The sequence below is a fragment of the Mirounga angustirostris genome, unplaced genomic scaffold (assembly GCF_029215605.1).
Source record: "Mirounga angustirostris isolate CCGP_5_RB_7025 unplaced genomic scaffold, mMirAng1.0.hap1 SCAF_13, whole genome shotgun sequence".
Taxonomy (NCBI): Eukaryota; Metazoa; Chordata; class Mammalia; order Carnivora; family Phocidae; genus Mirounga; species Mirounga angustirostris.
Window position 1 is genome coordinate 63,972,751 of NW_026991721.1, and position 24,658 is coordinate 63,997,408.

The 24,658-nt window shown below is 44.2% G+C and overlaps 1 protein-coding gene across 2 annotated transcripts in view; it reads right to left on the bottom strand.

The window, feature by feature from the left end:
* Nucleotides 1–17,176, bottom strand: part of GALNT18 (polypeptide N-acetylgalactosaminyltransferase 18) — a 349,523-nt gene extending 332,347 nt beyond the window's left edge. Inside the window, exon 1 of one of the 2 annotated variants that reach the window (XM_064577098.1) lies at nt 16,433–17,176. In XM_064577098.1, coding sequence (XP_064433168.1) covers nt 16,433–16,667 — 235 coding nt within the window. In that variant the 5' untranslated portion in view covers nt 16,668–17,176. The remainder of the gene's footprint in view (nt 1–16,432) is intronic. The other variant, XM_045894132.3, reaches the window with a different exon arrangement.
* Between the last annotated feature and the right edge of the window lie 7,482 nt (nt 17,177–24,658).

Here is a 24,658-nt window from a genome sequence, read left to right on the forward strand (position 1 = left end):
AAAACAGAGTGCCGAGGTGGGAGGAATAACAAAGGAGAGAGGAGGCAGCCTGTGTGGGCAGGGAGAATGGGGCAGGGGCTGCCGGGACCCTCACTGTCCTCTTTACAACTCTCGGACAAAGTCAAGTTCAAGAGCGGAAAGCAGAAGACCCAGATAGGGTGCAATCAAAAGGGCTGTTTTTGCCCTGATGCGAAGAGTTGCCATTAAACAGAATTTACCATCGTGAGAAGGTATGGATGACCAACCATCTGGGTTTGCCCAGGCTTGGAGGGGCCTCCTTGGACCCAGGAATTACAGTTTTAAAACAGGGAAAGTCCTGGGCAAATGGGACGAGTTGATCACCCCAAAAGACACATGACTATGCCAGTGAAAGGGAAAGAACACAGCACAGCACCGGGCACACAGTAAGTGCTCCCAAGTCCCGAGGGGAACTGGAATGAGCTCTAGCTTGCAGTTGGCACGCTCTGCTTTTCCCACAGAACAAGTTCCTGGGGGCTTACGATGATCCTAGCAGATCCACAATGATCCAAGAGAAAGGGCTCTCTATGGCCTCTGGACCAGTACTGCATTCACCCTTCCAGAGCAGAGCCCTCACCTACACAAGGACAGACCACGCCACCTGACTGCCTGGCTCCCTTTCCCCTACCAGTCTCCCACTTGGCCTGATGAGGCCTCTGAGCTTACACCTGAACCCAGTCTTCAGTAGAATCATCTCCTGGTCCTCTCTGTGTGATTTTCACCTTTCTTTTTTCTTCTGTAGAGGACATATATGCTAGACCAAGTTTCCCTTCTTGTCTCCACCACTATCAGCTGTGTGACCTTGGGTAAAGTCTAAGTCTCTCTGCATCAATGTTCTCACCTCTAAAACTCTTTCCTCCGTGTTGTGAAGATAAAAAGCAATCATGTAAAAAAAAGAAAAAAGCAATCATGTATGGATAGCATTTAGCCCAGTACCTGACACACAGGAGTTCTCTTCCTCTGTGCCTCCTGATACAATCAATCTTCCAATACTCTATATGTTTGTTGCTCTTAAAATAAACCCAGGATTTGGCTAGGATTCTCATTTGTCACTTCTGGAGCCTCAAATCCCTTCTTAGCTTTCTTATGCTTTTATTCATTGGCTCAAGCAATTTTGGTACTGTTCTCCTGAGTCCCAGATGCCATTAGCATGACATTTATGAGCCCAGGTTTCAAATCCTGTCCTGTCCAGATCCCTGAATTACGTTCCCATTCCTCTGGGATCTCAATGGCCTTTCATGGCCTGTCCCAGGGGACAAAGATGGAGGGGCAAGGCAAACAGGTCACCACTGCTGCTTAAAATGCAACAATACCCAACAATCTTAAACATGGTGCTCCACCTCTGTCTTAAACTCTGGACAATGGTGCAATGAACCCATTCATTCCAAAGAGTTGGCTCTAAACTTCTTCAGGCATCATTTTTCATTGCTCTCAACCATCCCAAGGAGAGGGGTGCAGATGCCACTTCTCTGGACTCTTAAAGGGAAGTAGTAACAAAACGTAGCCCAGAGAACTATGTCTGCGGGCTCTAGTTGCATTTCAGCAGCGGCATCGTACAGGAAGCCTGTCATGGTCTCCCTGGGGCTGGACACACAGGGCTTTTAGAAAGCTTCCTTAAGGGCAGTTTCCTCTCCCAAAAGCAAACCTTCACAAAACTGGCATGGAATGTTGGACAGTGAAAGAGCTACATCCGAACCTCATACCCACTGGGATGATTTGTCCTAGCAACACAGTTTAATCCATAATCGTGTAGCCAGAAAAAACTACCAAAGCATTAGTGTGCACATAATCAGGAATCCTCTTGCTTCAAGTTCCAGTTGGCTGCACTCAGCTGGGTCCATAAAAAGTACACAGACCCACACATAAGATTCCAGAACAGCAGCTGTTTCCAATCACCACCACACCAAATTTTATATCACAACAGTTGTGCAGTCACTTGTTATTAACAATAATTTAAGTACCAAAACACAGGAATGATTAGGCTTAACTAATAAGTTGAAGGGATCTCAAGGTTATCACGTCGTCTTGCATATGAATATGCTTTCTTGAGTGGGAGAGAAAGGGATAGAGCGAGAATAAGTGCACCGTGTTGGGACATGCTTCATCCTTGCCCCACCCTGGGGCGTGTGCCCTGCATGTGAAGGCATGTGTTTGAGGAAAGGGAAAACATCAAGCACTTCTGTGCTCACACACTGCAGTGTGGAATGGAGCTGACTCTGACCCCAAAGGCAGAGTGAGATTTGATAAGTTGACAACTGTAGGCCCCATGGAATAATCCAATCTCTACCCAATTCAAGAACCTTCAGCCCTGGAGAGACATTCAAGGCCAGCATAAAAAGGGCAGGCCAGCATTCATTTCATCTGGATCATCAACCAGCAGACCTAACCCACTCCATCCCTTGCTGTCTACTGCAGTTGCCCAGCTCACATTTATGGACTTTTGCCCCTCCATCTTCATGCATAATCCTCTTTCTCCCCAAATCCCATCTTGCTACCTTCTGGCTACATTCATCACTCATTCAGCCTGGTGCTTCCCCAAAGAACCTTCTGTGTGACATCACCTGCACCTAGACTGCCTTCCTCTATGATTCTCCACAGGGCAGCCATCTGTCCCAGACTCTTGGACAGAACTCAAGCAATGAAAAAGGACAACAATCCGAAAGAGACCCTCAAGTCCCCCAATCAAGGCAATAGCCCATTCAGCTGTCCAAGTTAAGTGAAGTGAAATTCTATAGGATGGTAATGAAGATGGTCCAGTAACCTTGTATGTGGCTATGAATCCCATAAATACCTATGGAAAAACACAGACCAGACTAACCCAAGTGAGCTAAGCTGGACTGTGAGGCCCTCACAAACCACAGAACCAGACTATGGCTCTCCAACATTTCATTCCGAATTCTCCTTGAGATTCTACATCAACCTACTTATCAAGGGCAAATAACAATTTATGTCAAGTGAATGGGAAAGAATGTGGAATTCATTTATTTTACAGCCTACACACTTCTAGATAAAAATGAAAATTCTTTGGCCATGGGAAAAAGTTGTATTCTTTGTCAAGGTTTTCCTACTCCACAAAGATGTGGTCTGGGGCTATTAATAAAGGTAATTGGGCTCAACTTCTAAATCCTGCTTTTGTACTCTCAAAATATCAATCACTGTTACTAATATAATTTCACATGCCACAGTTCATTCCGAAGGACAAATAGCTTTACTGTTTAAATGACACCCTTTCCTCAAATAAACTCCAAGCATTCAGCAAACATCGTATCCTCTTCTTTACAACCCTGCCAAGTCAGGGATCAGATGAGAAGGACACCAACAAATTCTAGGTGACATCCAAAAGCTACAGGGGACAAAAAAAAAATAACCTCCCAACATCCAGACCTAGGACATTTTCTGACTTTTAGGGACCACATACGGTTTGTAATCACAGTGAGCAACCTGTTTTTACTGACCTAATGTACATTAATATGCACATAATATGCCTAACAAACTTTTAGGAAACAAAAAGCAGTTAATAATCCATTTCTCCCATTGTTGGGATGATCTTGACTCAGTGAAGTAAGATAATGGATTTGGAAATTAGTCATATAATGTAATACATTATTAATCATGGTATTCAGAAGGGTAAATAGATATTATAAGAACACTACCCAGGAATTCAATTTCCTTTTAGATTTGTTTACTCTCTTGAATTCTTTATGCTACCATCATCCCTCACAAAAATGTAACAGTCTGATCTTTCTTTTTCTCCCAAAACAGTGATTTTCAACCTTTTTTTAGAAAAGAAGCAGAGCCTTTTAAAAAATATTTTACAGAACACCAAATATAAGACAGATGAAGGAGGAGATACACTGGCTGCAAGGAGGGGAGAGCTGGGTACAGGAGGGGTCCTGGAGACTTCACTTGACCCTTTTATTTCTCAGGTCCTGGATCCAACCTTCTAGAAGCTTGGGGCTCCTGGGGCCACAGTGTGAAAACCACTGCCCTAAATCATCTATGTAAAGCAAAAATTATGTACATAATATAGAATACAGGCAGTGTATATGTATGTGTGTGTATGTGTGCACATATATATATTTAGTGATCTACATAAATAAAACATATATATAAAATACACAAACACTGATATCCCAAGAGAAAAACTGGCAGAAGACACCAATACAAGGTGAAAACAAACAGGGGTAGGGGGAAGATACTAAGTTCGACAGTAATCAAAGGAATACAAATTAAAAGAACACTTGCCAGTGATTACATTTGCCCAGAATAAGTTTAATGGTAACACCCAGGGCTGGCCAGGCTCCACGAAACTGGTACAATAATAAATTGCTGGTGGCCATGTAGAAAGATTTTGAAAACAATCTTTCATTAAAATGTTCATACTATTTAAGTCAGTAGTAATCCCACTTCTAGAAACAGATCCTTTAAAAAATAGTTCAAAAGAAGAAAAGTGAGGTGAAGATGTTTATTTCTGTGTTAATTATAGTAGAAAAGCCAATGTTCAATAATGGGTAAGTGGTTAAGTCAATAAAGGTATATCAATGATGGAATATTATGCAGCCATTAAAAATATAGTACAAGTTCAGGGCAGAGCAAGATGACGGAGGAGTAGGAGACCTGGATTTCGTCTGGTCTCAGGAATTCAGCTGGATAGGGATCAAAGCATTCTGAACACCTGTGAACTCAACAGTAGATTGAAGAATAGCAACAACTCTCTGAACAGAAAAGCAACCACTTTCTGGAAGGTAGGACGTGCGGAGAAGTGAATCTGAGGCGATATTCGGGAGGATAGACGGCGGGGGAGGGGCCTCCGTCGGCCTCTTCTGGCAAGTGATAGAGCCACGCAGCACAAAATTGGAACTTTTAGAAGTCTGCTCTGCTGAGAGACGTCGCTCCAGTGGCTAAGCCGCGGTGGAACCCTCATGGGACAGTGTGGTCTCCGGACCCTCGGGGTCACAGAAAGACCGGGGGTGGCTGAGTGCAGCAGAGCTCCCAGGTAACGGAGCAGGGAAGCTGGCTGCAGAGGCGGAGCCCAGGCGCGGGCTCTCAGCTTGGGGTTGCCATAAACCGTGATCCGTGGCCCAGTTGGGCCCCTGCTCCTCCAGCAGGGACCCAACAAGCGGCAGATCCGGGGAGACCCCCCTTCCTCCCTGGGGAGGAGCGGCCTGGGAGCGCACCGCAGGAATCTGCTGGGTTTGGAGACTCCACATGGGGTCGTGTGCCAGAGATAGAAACGCTCGGTCACAGGCCGGGTGAGCACGGAGTGTGGCCGGAGACGGGGAAGACAGGAGTGATTGACTGCTTTTCTCTGGGGGTGCACTGAGGAGCGGGGCCCCGAGTTCTCCGCTCCTCCGGGGCAGAGATTGGGAGGCTGCCATTTTCACTCTCAGCCTCCAAAGCTGTACCAGAGCTTGCAGGGAACAAAAGCTCTGGAGAGCAAACCCAGGCAGATTACTTAGCCTGGACCGGCAAGGGCGGGGCAATTCCGCCTCTGGCAAGGACATTTGGGAACCACGGCAACAGGCCCCTCCCCCAGAAGATCAGCAAGAACAGCCCCCAAGACCAAGTTTACTGATCAATGAGAACGGCAGAACTCCAGCGCTAGGGGAATACTGCACATAGAATCCATGGCTTTTTTACCATAATTCTTTAGTCTTTCAAAGTTAATTTTTTTTTAACTTTTTTTTTAATTTTTCTCTTTCCCTTTTACAACCAACATCTTATCAATCCCTTTTTTAAAAAAACATTTTTATCTTTTATTTTTAGAGTCATATTCTATCCCTTCATAGTAGTTACCCATATTTTTGGCATATATATATAAGTTGTTCTCTCTTTAAAATTTTGAGATTGTTTCTTCTAAGAGATCAAAATATACCCTAAATCTCTAGTGTATAGTTTTGTTCTACTCTCCTGCCTGATCACATTCTCTCCCTTTTTTTTCCTTTTCTTTTTAAATCCTCTTCTTTCTTTTCTCAAACAACTTCTTATCAATTCCTTTTATAAATTTTTTATAATTTCCATCTTTACAGTCATATTCCATCCCTTCATCATATCAACCCTTATTTTTGTACATATATAAGTTTTTCTTTCTTTAAAATTTTGGGAGGCACTTTCTTCTAACAGACCAAAATACACCCAAAATCTAGTGTGTGGCACTGATCTATGCACCAGCCTGATATTTGATCATATTCTGTTTTTTTTTTGTTTTGTTCCATTTTTGTTTGTTTTTATCTTTTTCTTTTTTTTTTCTTTTTCTTTTTTCTTTCTTTCCCTTTCTTTTCCCCCGCTTCACGTCTTTTCTGATTTGTTTAGAGTATATTTTCTGGGGACGTTGTTACCCTGTTAGCATTTTGTTCTCTCATTCATCTATTCTCCTCTGGACAAAGTGACAAGACGGAAAAAATCACCTCAACAAAAGAACAAGAGGTAGTACCGACTGCCAGGGACCTACTCAATATGGACATTAGTATGATGTCAGATCTAGAGTTCAGAATCATCACTTTAAAGATACTAGGTGGGCTTGAAAAAAGCATGGAAGTTATTAAGAACCCTTTCTGGAGAAATAAAAGAACTAAAATCTAACCAAGTCGAAATCAAAAAGGCTATTAATGAGGTGCAATCAAAAATGGGGGGTGTTAACTGCTAGGGTAAATGAGGCAGAAGAGAGAATCAGTGATATAGAAGACCAAATGATGGAAAATAAAGAAGCTGAGAAAAAGAGATAAACAACTACTGGATCATGAGGGCAGAATTCGAGAGATAAGCGATACCATAAGACGAAACAACATTAGAATAATTGGGATCCCAGAAGAAGAAGAAAGAGAGGGAGGGGCAGAAGGTATATTGGAGCAAATTATAGCAGAGAACTTCCCTAATTTGGGGAAGGAAACAGGCATCAAAATCCAGGAAGCACAGAGAACCCCTCTCAAAATCAATAAAAATAGGTCAACACCCCAACATCTAATAGTAAAACTTACGAGTCTCAGTGACAAAGAGAAAATCCTGAAAGCAGCTCGGGAGAAGAGATATGTAACCTACAATGGTAGAAACATTAGATTGGCAACAGACCTATCCACAGAGACCTGGCAGGCCAGAAAGGACTGGCAGGATATATTCAGAGCACTAAATGAGAAAAATATGCAGCCAAGAATACTATATCCAGCTAGGCTGTCACTGAAAATAGAAGGAGAGATAAAAAGCTTCCAGGACAAACAAAAACTAAAGGAATTTGCAACACAAAACCAGCCCTACAAGAAATATTGAAAGGGGTCCTCTAATATACAGTAACAGTCACCTTACAGGCAATACAATGGCACTAAATTCCTATCTTTCAATAGTTACCCTGAATGTAAATGGGCTAAATGCCCCAATCAAAAGACACAGGCTATCAGATTGGATTAAAAAACAAGACCCATCGATATGCTGTCTGCAAGAGACTCATTTTAGACCCAAAGACACCCCCAGATTGAAAGTGAGGGGGTGGGAAACCATTTACCATGCTAATGGACACCAAAAGAAAGCTGGGGTGGCAATCCTTAGATCAGACAAATTAGATTTTAAACCAAAGACTGTAATAAGAGATGAGAAAGGACACTATATCCTACTTACAGGGCCTATCCAACAAGAAGATCTAACAATTGTAAATATCTATGCCCCTAAAATGGGAGCAGCCAACTATATAAGGCAATTAATAACAAAAGCAAAGAAACACATTGACAAGAATACAATAATAGTGGGGGACTTTAACACCCCCCTCACTGAAATGGACAGATCGTCTAAGCAAATAATCAACAAGGAAATAAAGACTTTAAATGACACACTGGACCAAATGGACTTCACAGACATATTCAGAACATTTCATCCCAAAGCGACAGAATACACATTCTTCTCTAGTGCCCATGGAACATTCTTCAGAATCGATCACCTCCTAGGTCACAAATCAGGTCTCAACCAGTACCAAAAGACTGGGATAATTCTCTGCTTATTTTCAGACCACAATGCTTTGAAACTAGAACTCAATCACAAGAGGAAAATCAGAAAGAACTCAAATACATGGAGGCTAAAGAGCATCCTACTAAAGAATGAATGGGTCAACCAGGAAATTAAAGAAGAATTAAAAAAATTCATGGAAACCAATGAAAATGAAAACACAACTGTTCAAAATCTTTGGGATGCAGCAAAGGCAGTCCTAAGAGGAAAGTATATAGCAATACAAGACTTTCTCAAGAAACAAGAAAGGTCTCAAGTACACAACCTAACCCTACACCTAAAGGAGCTGGAGAAAGAACAGCAAATAAAGCCTAAACCCAGCAGGAGAAGAGAAATCATAAAGATCAGAGCAGAAATCAATGAAATAGAAACCAAAAGAACAGTAGAACAGATCAACTAAACTAGGAGCTGGTTCTGTGAAAGAATTAACAAGATTGATAAACCCCTGGCCAGACTTATCAAAAAGAAAAGAGAAATGACCCAAATAAATAATGAATGAAAGAGGAGAAATCACAACCAACACCAAAGAAATACAAACAATTATAAGAACATATCTAATTTGCTGGTATAGAGTTGCTTATAATAACTTGGAAGAAATGGATGCATTCCTAGAGATGTATCAACTACCAAAACTGAACCTGGAAGAAATAGAAAACCTGAACAGACCTATAACCACTAAGGAAATTGAAGCAGTCATCAAAAATCTCCCAACAAACAAAAGCCCAGGGCCAGATGGCTTCCCAGGGGAATTCTACCAAACATTTAAAGAATAATTAATACCTATTCCTGTGAAACTTTTCCAAAAAGTAGAAATGGAAGGAAAATTTCCAAACTCGTTTTATGAGGCCACCATTACCTTGATCCCCAAACCAGACAAAGACCCCATCAAAAAGGAGAATTACAGACCAATATCCTTGATGAACATGGATGCAAAAATTCTCACCAAAATACTAGCCAATAGGATCCAACAGTACAGTGAAAGGATTATTCACCACGACCAAGTGGGATTTATCCCTGGGCTGCAAGGTTGGTTCAACATCCACAAATCAATCAACGAGATACAATACATTAACAAAAGAAAGAACAAGAATCATATGATCCTCTCAATAGATGCAGAAAAAGCATTTGACAAAGTACAGCATCCTTTCTTGATCAAAACTCTTCAGAGTATAGAGATAAAGGGTACATACTTCAATATCATAAAAGCCATCTATGAAAAACCCACAGCAAATATCATTCTCAATGGGGAAAAACTGAGAGCTTTCCCCCTAAGGTCAGGAACGCGGCAGGGATGTCCACTATCACCACTGCTATTCAACATAGTATTAGAAGTCCTAGCCCTAGCAATCAGACAACAAAAAGATATAAAAGGCATCTAAATCGGCAAAGAAGAAGTCAAACTCTCACTCTTTGCAGATGATATGATACTTTATGTGGAAAACCCCAAAGACTCCACCCCAAAATTGCTAGAACTCATACAGGAATTCAGTAAAGTGGCAGGATATAAAATCAATGCACAGAAGTCAGTGGCATTCCTATACACCAACAACAAGACAGAAGAAAGAGAAATGAAGGAGTCGATCCCATTTACAATTGCACCCAAAACCATAAGATACCTAGGAATAAATCTAACCAAAGAGGCAAAGGATCTGTACTCAGAAAACTATAAAATACTCATGAAAGAAATTGAGGAAGACACAAAGAAATGGAAAAACATTCCATGGTCATGGATTGGAAGAACAAATATTGTGAAAATGTCAATGCCACCTAGAGCAATCTACACATTCAATGCAATCCCCATCAAAATACCATCCACTTTTTTCAAAGAAATGGAACAAATAATCCTAAAATGTGTATGGAACCAGAAAAGACCCTGAATAGCCAGAGGAATGTTGAAAAAGAAAAGCAAAGCTGGCGGCATCACAATTCCGGACTTCCGGCTCTATTACAAAGCTGTCATCATCAAGACAGTATGGTACTGGCACAAAAACAGACACATAGATCAATGGAACAGAATAGAGAGCCCAGAAATGGACCCTCAATTCTATGGTCAACTAATCTCTGACAAAGCAGGAAAGAATGTTCAATGGAAAAAAGACAGTCTCTTCAACAAATGGTGTTGGGAAAATTGGACAGCCATATGCAGAAGAATGAAACTGGACCATTTCCTTACACCACCCACAAAAATAGACTCCAAATGGTTGAAAGACCTCAATGTGAGACAGGAGTCCATCAAAATCCTAAAGGAGAACACAGGCAGCAACCTCTTTGACCTCAGCTGCAGCAACTTCTTCCTAGACACATCGCCAAAGGCAAGAGAAGCAAGGGCAAAAATGAACTATTGGGACTTCATCAAGATAAAAAGCTTTCACACAGCAAAAGAAACAGTCAACAAAACCAAAAGACAACTGACAGAATGGGAGAAGATATTTGCAAATGACATATCAGATAAAGGGCCAGTATCCAAAATCTATAAAGAACTTACCAAACTCAACACCCAAAGAACAAAGAATCCCATCAAGAAATGGGCAGAAGACATGAACAGACATTTCTGCAAAGAAGACATCCAAATGGCCAACAGACACATGAAAAAGTGCTCAACATCGCTTGGCATCAGGGAAATCCAAATCAAAACCTCAATGAGATACCATCTCACACCAGTCAGAATGGCTAAAATTAACAAGTCAGGAAACGACAGATGTTGGCAGGGATGCAGAGAAAGGGGAACCCTCCTACACTGTTGGTGGGAATGCAAACTGGTGCAGCCACTCTGGAAAACAGTATGGAGGTTCCTCAAGAAGTTGAAAATAGAGCTACCCTACGATCCAGCAATTGCACTCCTGGGTATTTATCCCAAAGATACAAATGTAGGGATCCAAAGGGGTACGTGCACCCCGATGTTTATAGCAGCAGTGTCCACAATAGCCAAACTGTGGAAAGAGCCAAGATGTCCACCGACAGATGAATGGATAAAGAAGATGTGGTATATATATACAATGGAATATTATGCAGCCATCAAAAGGAATGAGATCTCGCCATTTGCAACGCCGTGGATGGAACTGGAAGGTGTTATGGTGAGCGAAATAAGTAAATCAGAGAAAGACATGTATCATATGACCTCACTGATATGAGGAATTCTTAATCTCAGGAAACAAACTGAGGGTTGCTGGAGTGGGAGGTGGGGTAGGAGGGATGGGGTGGCTGGGTGATAGACACTGGGGAGGGTATGTGCTATGATGAGTCCTGTGAATTGTGCAAGACTGCTGAATCACAGATCTATACCTCTGAAACAAATAATGCAATATATGTTAAGAAAAAAAAAAGAAGATAGCAGGAGGGGAAGAATGAAGGAGCGGAAATCGGAGGGGGAGATGAACCATGAGAGACGATGGACTCTGAAAAACAAACTGAGGGTTCTAGAGGGGAGGGGGTGTGGGAGGATGGGTTAGCCTGGTGATGGGTATTGAGGAAGGCACGTTCTGCAGGGAGCACTGGGTGTTATGCACAAACAATGAATCATGGAACACTACATCAAAAATTAATGATGTAATGTATGGTGATTAACATAACAATAAAAAATTAAAAAAATATATAGTACAAGTTCTCCTTCAAAACCCTCTACTTAGTTACCCTCCAGAGGAATTGTACCTCCAATCCCCCTGGAAAACAAGCCCCAAGATACCTTTGTTCCTCTGTTTTCTCTCCTACCCCACCCCCACTCACATCTCCAGCTAACGACTGAGCTGTATGCTTACCAACACTCCTCTGAGTTTGTTCCCACATGTGTTTATACTTTTGGTACTTGTCATTGTAACAGCATAATTTAATTACATACTTTATAAACCAATGGAATATGACTGCTAAGAAGATGAGAGTTGCTGTTTCTAAGAAAATTAATTTCACTGCTTTGGAAAGACTTTATAAAGCTAGTCACTTACATAGCAGTCAGATTGCATGTGAGCAAAATCACTGCAAAGGACAAGATAAAAGTCATAAAAATTTAGGCTACTACATGGAGGTTGCTTCACAAGCATCTTTAAGTTCTCGATGAATTTTAAAGAAAACAGAACTAGAAATCAGTCTCTGTAAGCAGCACGTTATGGGCGTGGTTTAGGCAAGGAGGATGCTCAGAAAGGCAGTTGGCCCACCCAGCCCAAAGACAAAGCCCTGGCCTTAACATCAAAAGGCTGGCAAATGAATGTACAACACATTCAAAAATAATATGAAAACAAAATATTTACTGCACGTGTGCAATATTTTGTTTTATTCGCCTCTTTGCCGAGTTTTTCAGTTAACTAAATTAAACCCCAATTGTGTTGATTGTTGTCCCTTAAAAACAAGTCTACATGACAGGGTCCAGGAGTGTCTTGATTCACCACTGTATCCAACGTCACCTCCCCGGTGTGCTGCCTGGTACATATTAGGTCTCCAATAAATAAAGACTGAATCGATAAACTATGTAGCAAACATGAAAAAAAAAAAAAAAAACCACTTCTAACAAGAAGCAAGCTGAAAAAAAGGAGAATATAAAATTACATGTGAACCATGACTACACCTTTGTTTTTAAATATGGAGGCAGATGAGCAAAGTTAGAAGGGAATGCTCAAAATGCAAAATAGTTGGGTTAGAGTAGAATGCACTAGAAGCAATTTTATACATTTTTAAATATTTTCTTTAATATTGGCACAATCTTTTACAGATTCAAAAAGGTACTAATCAAGAAAAGGAGAAAGCTGTTTGGGGTTCTACTGGACTTCAAAATAGGAATCGCACCAACACTGCTGTTTCCCGGCAGTCTCCAACATGTAGGCCTCCTTCAGCGGACCCTCTGCCTCAGCCACCTCACCACCTCCAGCAATCCATCCTTCTCCTCCAAAGAGCGAACCTGTACTAACATGGATTTCGTGTCTCCAACCCAACAGGATGCTATTTTTGAAATCTGTAGCTACCCACCCTCTCCTTTACCACAGATTTGGTTTAAAAAAAAAAAAATTCTCAAAACTGCAATTTACATTCCTAAGAGATTCCCAAACACCATCTAATTAAATCATTCAATCAGAAAACAAATTAAAATGAAATATCACTGCAAACCCCAAGAGGAAAATAAACTTCTCAGTCATGACTAGAACAGACCTCTAGGGTGAAGCTCCAAAGCCTCTTCTAATTGCAAGTCCTATGGAACATTCTGCTGAACATTTTGTGACATTTGCAGTTTCCAGGACAACTTTCCTTCCAAAGCAAAGAGGAGCCTGAGCAAGGCTCCAAAGCAAAACATATTCATTTGAGAATGGAAACGTTTTCATTAATAACTAACTGGTGCACTGGGCATCTACACTGTGTACTTATTCATCCATCCATTCATCCATCCAGCACCTACTCTGCAGAATGTGCCAGAAACTGTCCTGGGTATTCCATGAACACTGTTTTAGTGAATGTAACCTCTGCCTCTCAGCATGAGATAAAACAAAAACCAGAGCTTCCTGAGTTTATCTACGGAAGAGTCTCGAAGTGGAAAGGCTATGACTTCATCATTCCTTGGCCATTCTCTGAGGTCTCTCATTCTGACACCCACCCCCACCATCAAGTAACTCCCCGGGAACACTGTTCCCCCTGTGATCTGCTGGCCCTCTAGAGGACAGTATAGTACGTGGTTAAGAACGCAGACTCTGAAGAAGCCACACAAGCTGGGTTTAAATCTTCGAACTACCATGTACCAGTGATGTGACCCTAGACAAATCATATAATCTCCCCATCTGTAAAATAGAGTTAATATTACCCATCTCATAGGGTTGTGATGACTAAACTAGTCGATATACATAAAGCACTTAGAATGGTACCTGGCACATAATGGGTGCTATATAATTTTCAGCTGTTATCATTATCCTTTCTTCTCCACTCCCCCAGCTCAGCGGACTAAACTGGGTTGCTCAAAAGGCTGTACTGATTAGAGGAAACATGACAGTGGAATACACATGAACGGTCCACATCACCAAGTATAAGAGTCTGATTGTCCTTTCCCACCCTCTGCCTTCAGAGAGCTGCACTTGGCCAGTCCCAAACTTTGCAGGCCTCTTACTTAAATCAAGTAAACCCCTAGGTTTCCTTACTTCCCTGCATCCTAGCTCTGGATGGCCCCAGCACCACTGGCGGGCGGGGGGTTGTCAGTAGTCATCACTACACCATCATAGCACAACCAACCAACTAATCTCTGCCCTCTACCTGCCTCCTATCTAGTCTTCCCCAAGCCACTGACCCTTCCCCACTCCTCTACAGGTTGTGGCTTCTGCCTTTCTGTCCTGATAATCTGGTCATTTGTGAATATCCACAGGAGTCCTAATACAGTCAGTGCACATACACAAGAGAACTGGACCAACCATGTCTTCAGAATCCCGTTCTGTCTTTGCTTCCTATTTCTCCCAATTTTTTCAGGTATATATTTTAAAGTTCAGAAGGATGCATAGTTATAAGGTTTCCTGGGAACAAAATCACAAAGGTTCCTTTCAGCTTCAACACTGTATTCATTTTCATGTACAGCCTTATAAATCATGTGACATGGTCCACATTCAACATGACAGGGGCTACTCTGTGATGAGCTCATGGGTTAACAACATCTCCTCACCGTTTCCCAAAGTAGTACCTCGCTCACCTCCTCCCTGAGCAGACTGGAAAGCACAAGAGAACCATTTTCCAGGAATATATATATATACACATACACACAGAATCTGTGAATGAAAATCTCTCAAAATCTGTGGGCCAACTGGAAACGTCAAAGTAAGGTATGGCCTTGTGTCTCCCTGGGAACATTCTGAATCACCCTGGGGCAAACACCGTACTTCTGTCGCTGATGAACTGTCAGTCCAGACCCACGGGATAGAAAAAGAAAGAAACAGCAGCAACAGGAACCATCAGATGGATAAACTGGTCTGCCAAGCCCAGGGCCAGTTTGAGAGGCAGAGGCAGGTATGAAGGAGAAGCTGCCAGGGGTCCCCTTTGCTAGGAAGTGTCCCCAAGCCCTGGGCTTGGTTTGAAGTCATCAGTTAGAAAGCACGAGCGGTATGTACACCTCTCCTGCCCTCACCTGAACCTTCCCTGGGACCTATGGGGAGACAGACCAACTGTGGACACAGCAGCTCTCCCTACCTTAGCAGGGGCAGTTGGGGCAGTTGGGGCAGAAGCAGATCCAGACGCCCACGTGTGACCAAAAGAGAGTGCTCCTGGGGGAGAAAGGCTTCCATTCAACCAGATATTTGCCATGGTCTGCTGGGTAGTGGACCCAGAGCCTGGCTGGGCTGCCACGTTTACAGGTGAACAAGGCTCCCTGCCTTTAAGAAGCCCCCACTCCTGGGAGAGAGCAGGGGAAGCGGGGAGGTGAAGAAAAGAGAAGTGTGAACGTGTGAGACGCGCGCGTGTGTGCACACCCAGCACCAGTGCCCCGCGGTGCCGGGAGCTCTCCATCGCCTGCCTCTGACAGCACATCAGACGGGGTCTCCTCGGGAGAGCTCCCGTACCCCATCCTCCCCTTGGCCCCAGCCCTGACCTGAAGGGAGCGCAACCACCTCGCGCAGCCTTAGACTCCAGACCCACTGCGAGCGAGTCTGTCTGCTCCGCCCCAACCGCTCCCTGGGCCTGGGAGTGGAGCTACCGGAGGGAACGGCCTTCACCGGGCTCCGCGGGGAAGGCACAGCCCAGGGTGGGCTGTCTGGGTCCTGGGCGGATGCGCCACCGCAGTAGACAGAGCTCCAGGCTCCTCTGCTTCTTCCCCGAGTCGACACCTGCTCCTGGAGAGGGTCTTGGACCCACTGGCTGTGATGGGGGTGGGGACCGCTATAGGTTCGAACAGCACCCCCAGCCACAGATTCCCGGTGCATTTCCAACCGCCCACGGACGGCGCACAGCAGGGCTGGGGCTGGGTCTACGCAATCGTCCTAGCCCCGGCTTGTCCCACAGCCTGTAGGTTCTAAATGCCAAGGACTGGGGCCGCGCAAGCATCTCGCCCTGGGCCAAATGAGCTTACGCGGGCCAAATGAGCTCCACTGGCCGCGCCCGCTCTCTCCTGCACACACACAAACATTCACGTACACACACTCTGAGCCGGACCTCCGTGTGATCCCGAGAGCCGGCGAGCAACCAGCCCGGAGTCCCAGGCACATCTGGACACGTGCGCAGCGCGCCCCCACACCGCCAGTGAGCTGCACACACCCGCGCGTGGAGCCCCGCGCACACACGTGTGCCCTGGAGAAGCGCGCACCGCCGCGGACAGCGAGGGTCTCCCACGCAGGCGAGAGCGCACCCGCAGCCCCCCAAGCGCCTGCGGCCTCAGACCCCGCCGCCGCTGGCTCCATGCGCACCCGCCCCAGCGCACCCCGGGCCGCGCCGGGCACTCCCCGGCCTTGTGAGCCGCCCAAGTTTCCCGGGGCGCCCGTACCTTGGATATGCTGCTTGATGACATTCTCCAGGTGGTCCAGCCGTTCAATAATCTTCAGGGTGTCCCCTTTGTCTTCCTCCAGCTTCTTCTCAGGCGCCGGCTCCTGCCCCCGCACATACACGCTGGCGATGTAGTTGGTGACCCAGCCCACGTAGAGCAGACATATGATGTTGGTCATGCCGCTCAGGATCACGCAAGTGGACACCAAAGTTTTGGTCTTCCTGGTGCACACCATTCTGGGCTCCCTCCTCCATATAGAGCTCCCGGGGGACCCTCCTCGCCGCGCGCCGGCACTCCCCCGCGCGCACACCCCCCCAGCCCGCCCGGGGCCGCTCGGCGCCCGAGCACCTGAGTCCCGAGGTCCTCCACAGCCCGGGCTGCTCGCCGTGGAGCCGCCGAGCCCAAGTTTGGAGCTCCCGCCGCTGGCCACCCGGAGAGAGAGCTTGACAAAGGAAATGAGGTGGATTTTGTTTCCAAATTAAAAATCTCCGAGCCCGTCTGGAAGCGGTTACGGGTGGCCCGCAGCCGCGCGCCCGGATACGCGCGTCTGGGAAACTTTGCCACAGCCTGGGTCCGCGGCCGCGCCGTTTCCCATCGCCAGGCGCGGATTGCCTTGGCGGTCCGACCCGCCCGCGCTGCTGGAAGGACGGCGGCGGCGGGGAGAGCGGCGGAGCAGAGCGGCCCGGTCCCCTCCGAGCGACAAGCGCCGCCACCAATCGCGCTCCGGCTCGGGAGAGGGGCCGGTGCTGGGCGGCCGCGGACCAACAAGGAGGGCGCGGGGGGCGGAGTCCGGCCCCCGGGCCCCACCTGCTGGCCGCCCCTGGCTCCCGCCCTCCAGGGACGCGCCTGAGCCTCCACCGGCGGCCGCGCTGGCTGCCCCAGACCCGAGGCTCCCGGAGGGGGCGCGCCGCCAGGCTCAGCCCCTAGGTCCGCAGATTCCACCTCTGGGGACTTCCATCTCTGGCTCTTGCGCCGGCACCTCCGGTCTTTGCGGGGTCTCGCGGCTCAGCGCCCCTCAGCGGGGCTTCTCGTCCCAGTCCCACTGGCCGACTCCACGTCCCTCTTGGAAGCAGAGAGGCCAGGGAAGCTTGGGCGGGATCGTCTGACTAGTCTTGCCCTTGGTCAGGCCCCTGGGCATCCACTTCTTCCTTAGCCTCACTTCGACCTCCCCCTGTCCCAGGCCCTCTGTCTGCCGGCTTCCTGGATGTCTCCAGACTTGGCAACTGTCAAAGGAGCTAACCCTCCTAGGAATCTCCCAGATTTTGGACCACCACTATGACCACCAAACCTCTGGAAGAGTTTGGCTCCTATCTAGATTTTTTTTTTTTTTAAGTCTGCACAGCTCCCAGAACAAAACTGTGCCCTGTAACCCAGTTGTCGTCCCTGTGGGCCCAGGCTCGTGTCAGTGCATTGGGAAATCCCGCACAGCAATATCCTAGGGGTGTGGGGAGGGGATACAGAGGCACGGGGTGGAATTATGCTGTGAACTGTAAAGTCCCCATGCATGCTGTTTGTAATTGGTGTTAGAGAGGACAGAACTGTGACAGATAGCAAAGGGACATGGCTGGATTCTAATGGCTGACACTATTTTATTTGTTATAAGAGCAAATGTACTTATTCATATTAACCCCTTCTGCTGAAGTCACTTCTCAGCATCAATAAAAATCTCCTAAACAAAGACTCTTTAAAACACAGATTCATATCCTCTTCTCCATCTGTGGGGACATTTCCTAAAGACTCAGGGAGGCAGCCTGCTGCACAGCCACCTGGTACACCAGCACCCCAGGGCGCCAGGGTCGTAGTACTCAAGGCGACTCTTTCAAGTGATATTTTCTGGATTCCAAGAACTGGCCCCACAAAAGAGGGAGGCCACAAAACCAAAGAAGGAGCACTTTATGGCCATCAGCCAAGGGCTGATCAACCAAAACCCCCCAAAATATGCTATGACACCAACTGAAGATTTCTCTTTACCCATGGCTGGAAACGAGTTTGGAGGAGAATAGAGGAGGATAGTATGTATGTGTCCATATGTGTAAGAGAAGAAGACACACATACACACTAATCCTTTTCTTAAAAAATAAAGGGGGGGGGTGTAAAGAAATCTACAACCAGGAGGGAATAAAACCTGCCTCTCCCTTTCTTCTCTGGATGTTTAATCAGCTCACAAATGAAGGGTCTGGACTTTCTTCTGGTTGGATGAATTTACAAGCAATGGCCTTGAGTACAGTTAATGGCAAAAGTCTAATTCTTCCTCTTGTCATGCACGCTGTCCCAGGAGGAGTCCTGGAAGTTCATCTCTTCCCAGGATCTTCCTAAACCACCACAGGGCTAGACAGAGAGGAGGCAATACTCATTTTTCACATTCTTAATGGGAGAAAAAAAACCCAACTTTAAAAATAAGGTTTAGGGCAAAAACAGTGAACTGTGTGACCTTAAATTTTTGTTCAGCCAATCCTCTAAGATCATTTGTAACTGTGGAGGGGATGAATGCAACAAAAGAAGGCAGAACAGGTTCTCCTCTCTGAAAGGTCACTGGGGCAAGTTGACCAGTTCAAAGAATATTCACTGGAGGGGCAACCAGACTCCAGGACTCTAATCCCAGATCCACCACTTATTAATTATGTGAGCTTGGACAAATTCTAAAACATTGCTCGAGCTCAATATCCCCATATGTCAAATGTAAACAATACTTGCTGAGGGAGTGGTTATAAAGATTAAATGAGGAAATACACCAGAAAGGGCTTTAATTAGTGCAAGACACAGTGGGTGCTCAGGATCCGGTGAGTTTCCTTCCCAGGATAAGGTCCTTCCCCTTCCAGGCCAGAACTCAACTCCATGAACTCCATCCTCCTGTTTAGCAATACACTTGACCCTTGAACAACATGGGTTTGCACTGTGTGGATCCACTTACATGCAGATTTTTTTTTTTTTTGAAGATTTTATTTATTTATTTGACAGAGAGAGACACAGCGAGAGAAGGAACACAAGCAGGGGGAGTGCGAGAGGGAGAAGCAGGCTTCCTGTGGAGCAGGGAGCCCAATGCGGGGCTCGATCCCAGGACCCTGGGATCATGACCTGAGCCGAAGGCAGACGCTTAATGACTGAGCCACCCAGGTGCCCCTATATGCAGATATTTTTAAATAAATAAAGTACAGGACTGCAAATGTATTTTCCTTATGATTTCCTTAATAACATTTTCTGTTCTTTAGCTTATTTTACTGCAAGAATATAGTATATAATACATATAATACAGACTGTGTGTTAATTGACTGCTTATGTTATTGGTAAGGCTTCTGGTCGACAGACTATTAGTAATTCATTTGGGGAGAGTCAAAAGTGATACTTGGATTTCAACTGTTCAGGGGGTCAGTGCCCCTACCCCCTCCCCTGCATTGTTCAAGGGTCAACTGTACTTGGTTTCTCCACCAACCAGTATCAGTGCTCTCTCCCCTGATGGAAGCCAACAGGAATTAAAGCTACAGGCAGCAAAGTGTTCATCTTGCCTAGCTGGGTTCTAGCACACTGGCTTTCTATTCATAATGTCTCTCTTCACCATCAGTAGTACAATGATCTGCATTGGTTGGTAGGAAGTTCAAAATGGAAAGCTGGTTTCAGAGATTGTTGTCTGCCCCATACCCTCAAATTTCCACTTAAAACTGCCAACTCCTTGGTTATAAACAAGTGAATTGGAAGGGAGCACAAAGACTTTACCCACAAAGGTTTTAGAGTCACAAGGCCAGAAAAGAGCCCCCATGTGAGCCCTCCTATAAACAATACACAGACCATACTTTTAGTCCTCAGGTTCAATTACATTAAATCCAACAAGTAACTATTGAACCCTTGAGGTTTTGTCTGAATGACCAGTTGCTCTGGGCCCTGCCTAGTTTACTCCAAGACATGTGGATATAATCAGAGTCTCATAGTCTCAATACAGGCCTCTTTTCTGAACCTGGAAAGCTGCTAAAAATTATCCATGAACTGGAAGGATATTTCTGATTCTCAAGTTAGGTCATTTATCTCTTCAGTGTTTCCCCACTTTTATTTTAAATAAACCCTGCCTTAGGGGATCACTGTGAACTTAATCAGATAATGGATGTGAGCAGACTAAGCAGAGACTCCAGGACAATGTATTTCTTTAAACTTATGCCTAGCGTTTGGACCTGGGGTTTCCTTCCACTCTTGCTGTAAGAGAAAAGTGAGTACCTTCAAGAATCTACAGAAAGGGCTGGAGATTCTTGATAGGGTCTCCCTGGTACAGCCCTTGGATTTAAACCATCTTTCATATTGTGTAGGCAGCTGCCCTCTTCATGTGATTTGAGGGGGAGCCAAGTAGGATTTCTTACCTACAAGTATAGCCACACTGTCATCCCCCCAGTTACTAAGCCTTCATTCAGAATATCTTTAATGGCAGGGTTGGAAAAGCCAATCACTAATGGAGTTTAACTACCAGTTGATTACATTCTAGTGGGGTATCCTGACCTGGGGATTAAAAGGAAAACAGTGGACCAGTCTTGGCCAATGGCAAGGAGTCCACTCATTGGAGAGAGAGGTCAGTTGGTCATCTATACCCACCAGATGGCAGCACCATGCAAAGCCTTGGGGCCAGAAGTGCCAATTAGAATTTGGGGGCTACAAGGGAAAAATGGGCCCTAAAGGTAGAATGCCTCAATCCTCCCTTCGTCTGGCTGGATGGCAGGTGGGGTTGCCAGGTCCCTAGGAAAAAGGGATTGTTGGGGCTTTCAACAGGGATAGAAGCAAAGTTCAGAGACAAAGGCTGTGGAGGAACAGTACATAAAAGATTAGATTCTGCCAAGCAGCAGGACTGAGATGTCACTGCTGGAAAAGGCACACTTCTAGGGGAGGAAATGTGAACAAAGAGAATGTTTGTTTAGAACCTACAACTATGTTAGGTCTAGGGTTTTTCATATGTTGTCTCTTGTGCACAGACTAGGGAACCAAACAGCTGGGTTCATAGTCCATATCTGCCATTTACTAGTTGTATGATCTTGGGCAAGTTACTTAGCCAGTCTATGCCTCAGTTTCTTCATCTGAGGAAATGGGGAGGAAATGGTTATTGTGAGAATTAGATGAATTCCTATCTATAAAGCACATTAAATGCACTATGTAAGTGTTAGCTCTGTAAGTGCTGTTACTATCTCTCAGCAACAAAGTATCTGAAAGATAAAAGAAAGGAGGGAAGACTAGCCACCAGAGGGAATTTTCCTCTAACCAGGAGCAAAGGGTCCTAGAAATAGATGTTTGGCTCTTCTTTTTTCACCTTATTGAAGAACCCAAAGCAAACCTTAGCTGAATTGCAAAGCAAACCCAGACAGGAATCCTGCAACTAGACCCATTTAACCATCTGTCCACTTATTCACCCACTAAACACTTCTGAGTGTCTGCTCTGTGCTAGGCCCAATGTTCAGTACAGGTAATGCAGATCTGACTCACAGACCTGCACCCTTGCCCTCAGGGAGATCACTGTTTAGTGGAAGAACTGATGAAGGAACAAGTGTAATACAGTCTAACAAGCTCTGATCTGACATATTATAGTGATATGAAAGAGGACGACCCCAGCAGTTGATGAAGGAGCCAAATTCTGCCCCAAGAAGTAGTTATGTCATTTCTGAATGGCTCCACTTCTGTTCAATCATTAGGCAGCTCTGCGGGATGGGAATTTGTTCATTAGACCTGGAGGAAAATATTTGCAAGATAGTTCATAGACTAAGGATTGGTCTAAACAAAATAGGCACAAATATCCAAATGGAAAAATGGGCCAAAAATATGAGCAAGCAATTAACTAAAGAGAAAGTATAAATGCCCAAAAAATATACAAAAGGATGTTTAAACTTGTTAAAATCAGGAAATGTAAAAATAGATACCAGATCTCACTTATCAGATTGACAAATTTAAGGTGATAATTAGCAAATATTAGAGAGAATATAAGAAAAATAAGTACTCATATATCCTGCTGGTGAAATCATAGTTGGTACAATCACTTTGGAACGCACTTTGGTATCACAGAGTGAGAACAAACAATCCCCAAATTTGCATGGAACCACAAAAGACCTCAAATAGCCAAAGCAATCTTGAAAAAGAAAAGCAAAGCTGAAGGCATCACAATTCCAGACTTCAAGTTTTATTACAAAGCTGTAGTGATCAAGACAGTATGGTACTGGCACGAAAACAGACACACAGACCAATGGAACAGAATAGAAAACCCAGAAATAAACCCACAACTATATGGTCAACTAATCTTTCACAAAGCAGGAAAGAATATCCAGTGAAAAAAAGACAGTCTCTTCAACAAAGGTGTTGGGAAAACTTGGGACAGCGACATGCAGATGAAACTGGACCACTCTCTTACACCATACACAAAAATAAATTCAAAATGGATGAAAGACCTAAATGTGAGGCAGGAAACCATCAGAATCCTAGAGGAGAACACAGGCAGTAACCTCTCTGACATCAGCTATAGCAACTTCTTTCTAGATATGTTTCCTGAGGCAAGGGAAACAAAAGCAAAAATGAACTATTGGGACTTCATCAAGACAAAAAGCTTCTGCCCAGCAAAGGAAACAATCAACAAAACTAAAAGGCAACCTATGGAATGGGAGAAGATATTTACAAATGGTATATCTGATAAGGGGTTAGTACTCAAAATCTATAAAGAACTTACCAAACTCAACACCCCAAAACCAAATAATCCAGTTTAAAAATGGGCAGAAGACATGAATAGACATCTCACCAAAGACATACAGATGGCTATAAGACACATGAAAGGATGCTCAACATCACTCATCATCAGGGAAATACAAATCAAAATTTCAGTACTACCTCACACCTGTCAGAACGGCTGAAATTAACAACACAAGAAACAACAGGTATTGGCAAGGATACAGAGAAAGGAGAACCCTCCTACACTGTTGGTGGGAATGCAAGCTGGTACAGCCACTCTAGGAAACAGTATGGAGGTTCCTCAAAAAGTTAAAAATAGAGCTACCCTACGACCCAGCAATTGCACTGCTAGGTATTTACCCAAAGGATACAGACATAGTGATTCAAAGGGATACATGCACCTGGATGTTTATAGAAGCATTATCAACAATAGCCAAATTATGCAAAGAGCCCCAATGTCCAATGACTGATGAATGGATAAAGAAGATATGGAATATATGTTAATGAAATTAAAAATGCACATACTCTATAACCTTGTACTCAAAGTGTGGTCCATGGACCAGTAGCATTAGCTTCAGCTGGGTACTTATTATCAGGCCCATCCCACATCTGATTCAGAATCTGCATTTTAACAAAATCCCCAGATGAGTCATATACACAATAAAATCTGATATGTAATACACATGAAACTCTTAACCACACAGTCTTTCTTTGGGAAACGAACCACAACTAAGGATAGTGGCCACTCTCATACCAGCTTCATCTATAATGTCTGAATTTTTACAATGAATATTTCTTAATGTAATACTTCTGAAATTCAAATTATTATGTTTATAGTTAAAAAATGATTCATTTGGGTGTGCTGAAATCTGCCTCACATTGGTTGCTGCCCCACTTCGTGACCTGAGCTACACACACACACACACACACACACTTCTTGAACCACTCATGCTAGTTGTATGTATTCCCTATTGAGAAAGTAAAAGGAATCATCAAGGTACATAACATTTACTGTTTTGTGAGAGCAGGAATTTATCAACCACCACCTCTTTCTTTTGCACACTCAGAGCCATTTCTTAGTTTTGTGCATTTTACATAAATAACATTTTTATAAGTTGTCTACTAGTGAAGATATAGTAAAAGATTTTATAGAAGTTAAATGCCCAGTAGGAGATATGTTAATTAGGAAAGCAGTAGAACATAGTGGTTATACACATGTAATCAGACAAAGTTGGGTTTAAATTCTGGGTCTGCCATTCACTAATTCTATGAATCTTGGCAAGTTACTTAAGTTCTTGTATCTCAATTTCCTCATCTATAAAACCTAATATCTACTTCATAGGGTTGTTGTGAAGATAAAATGAAAAGAGTATCTGTAAAGCTTACTACGCAGTCTGCAGTAAGCATTTAACAAATGTGAGCTTTAATAGTACTTAACACTTTTATTTAAATAATAAATCATGACATTTCATTTCCAATCCATAATTATACATATGATATAGCATATATTCAGGAACCTAACCCTTCTGTAACCCAAAGACTAAGTAT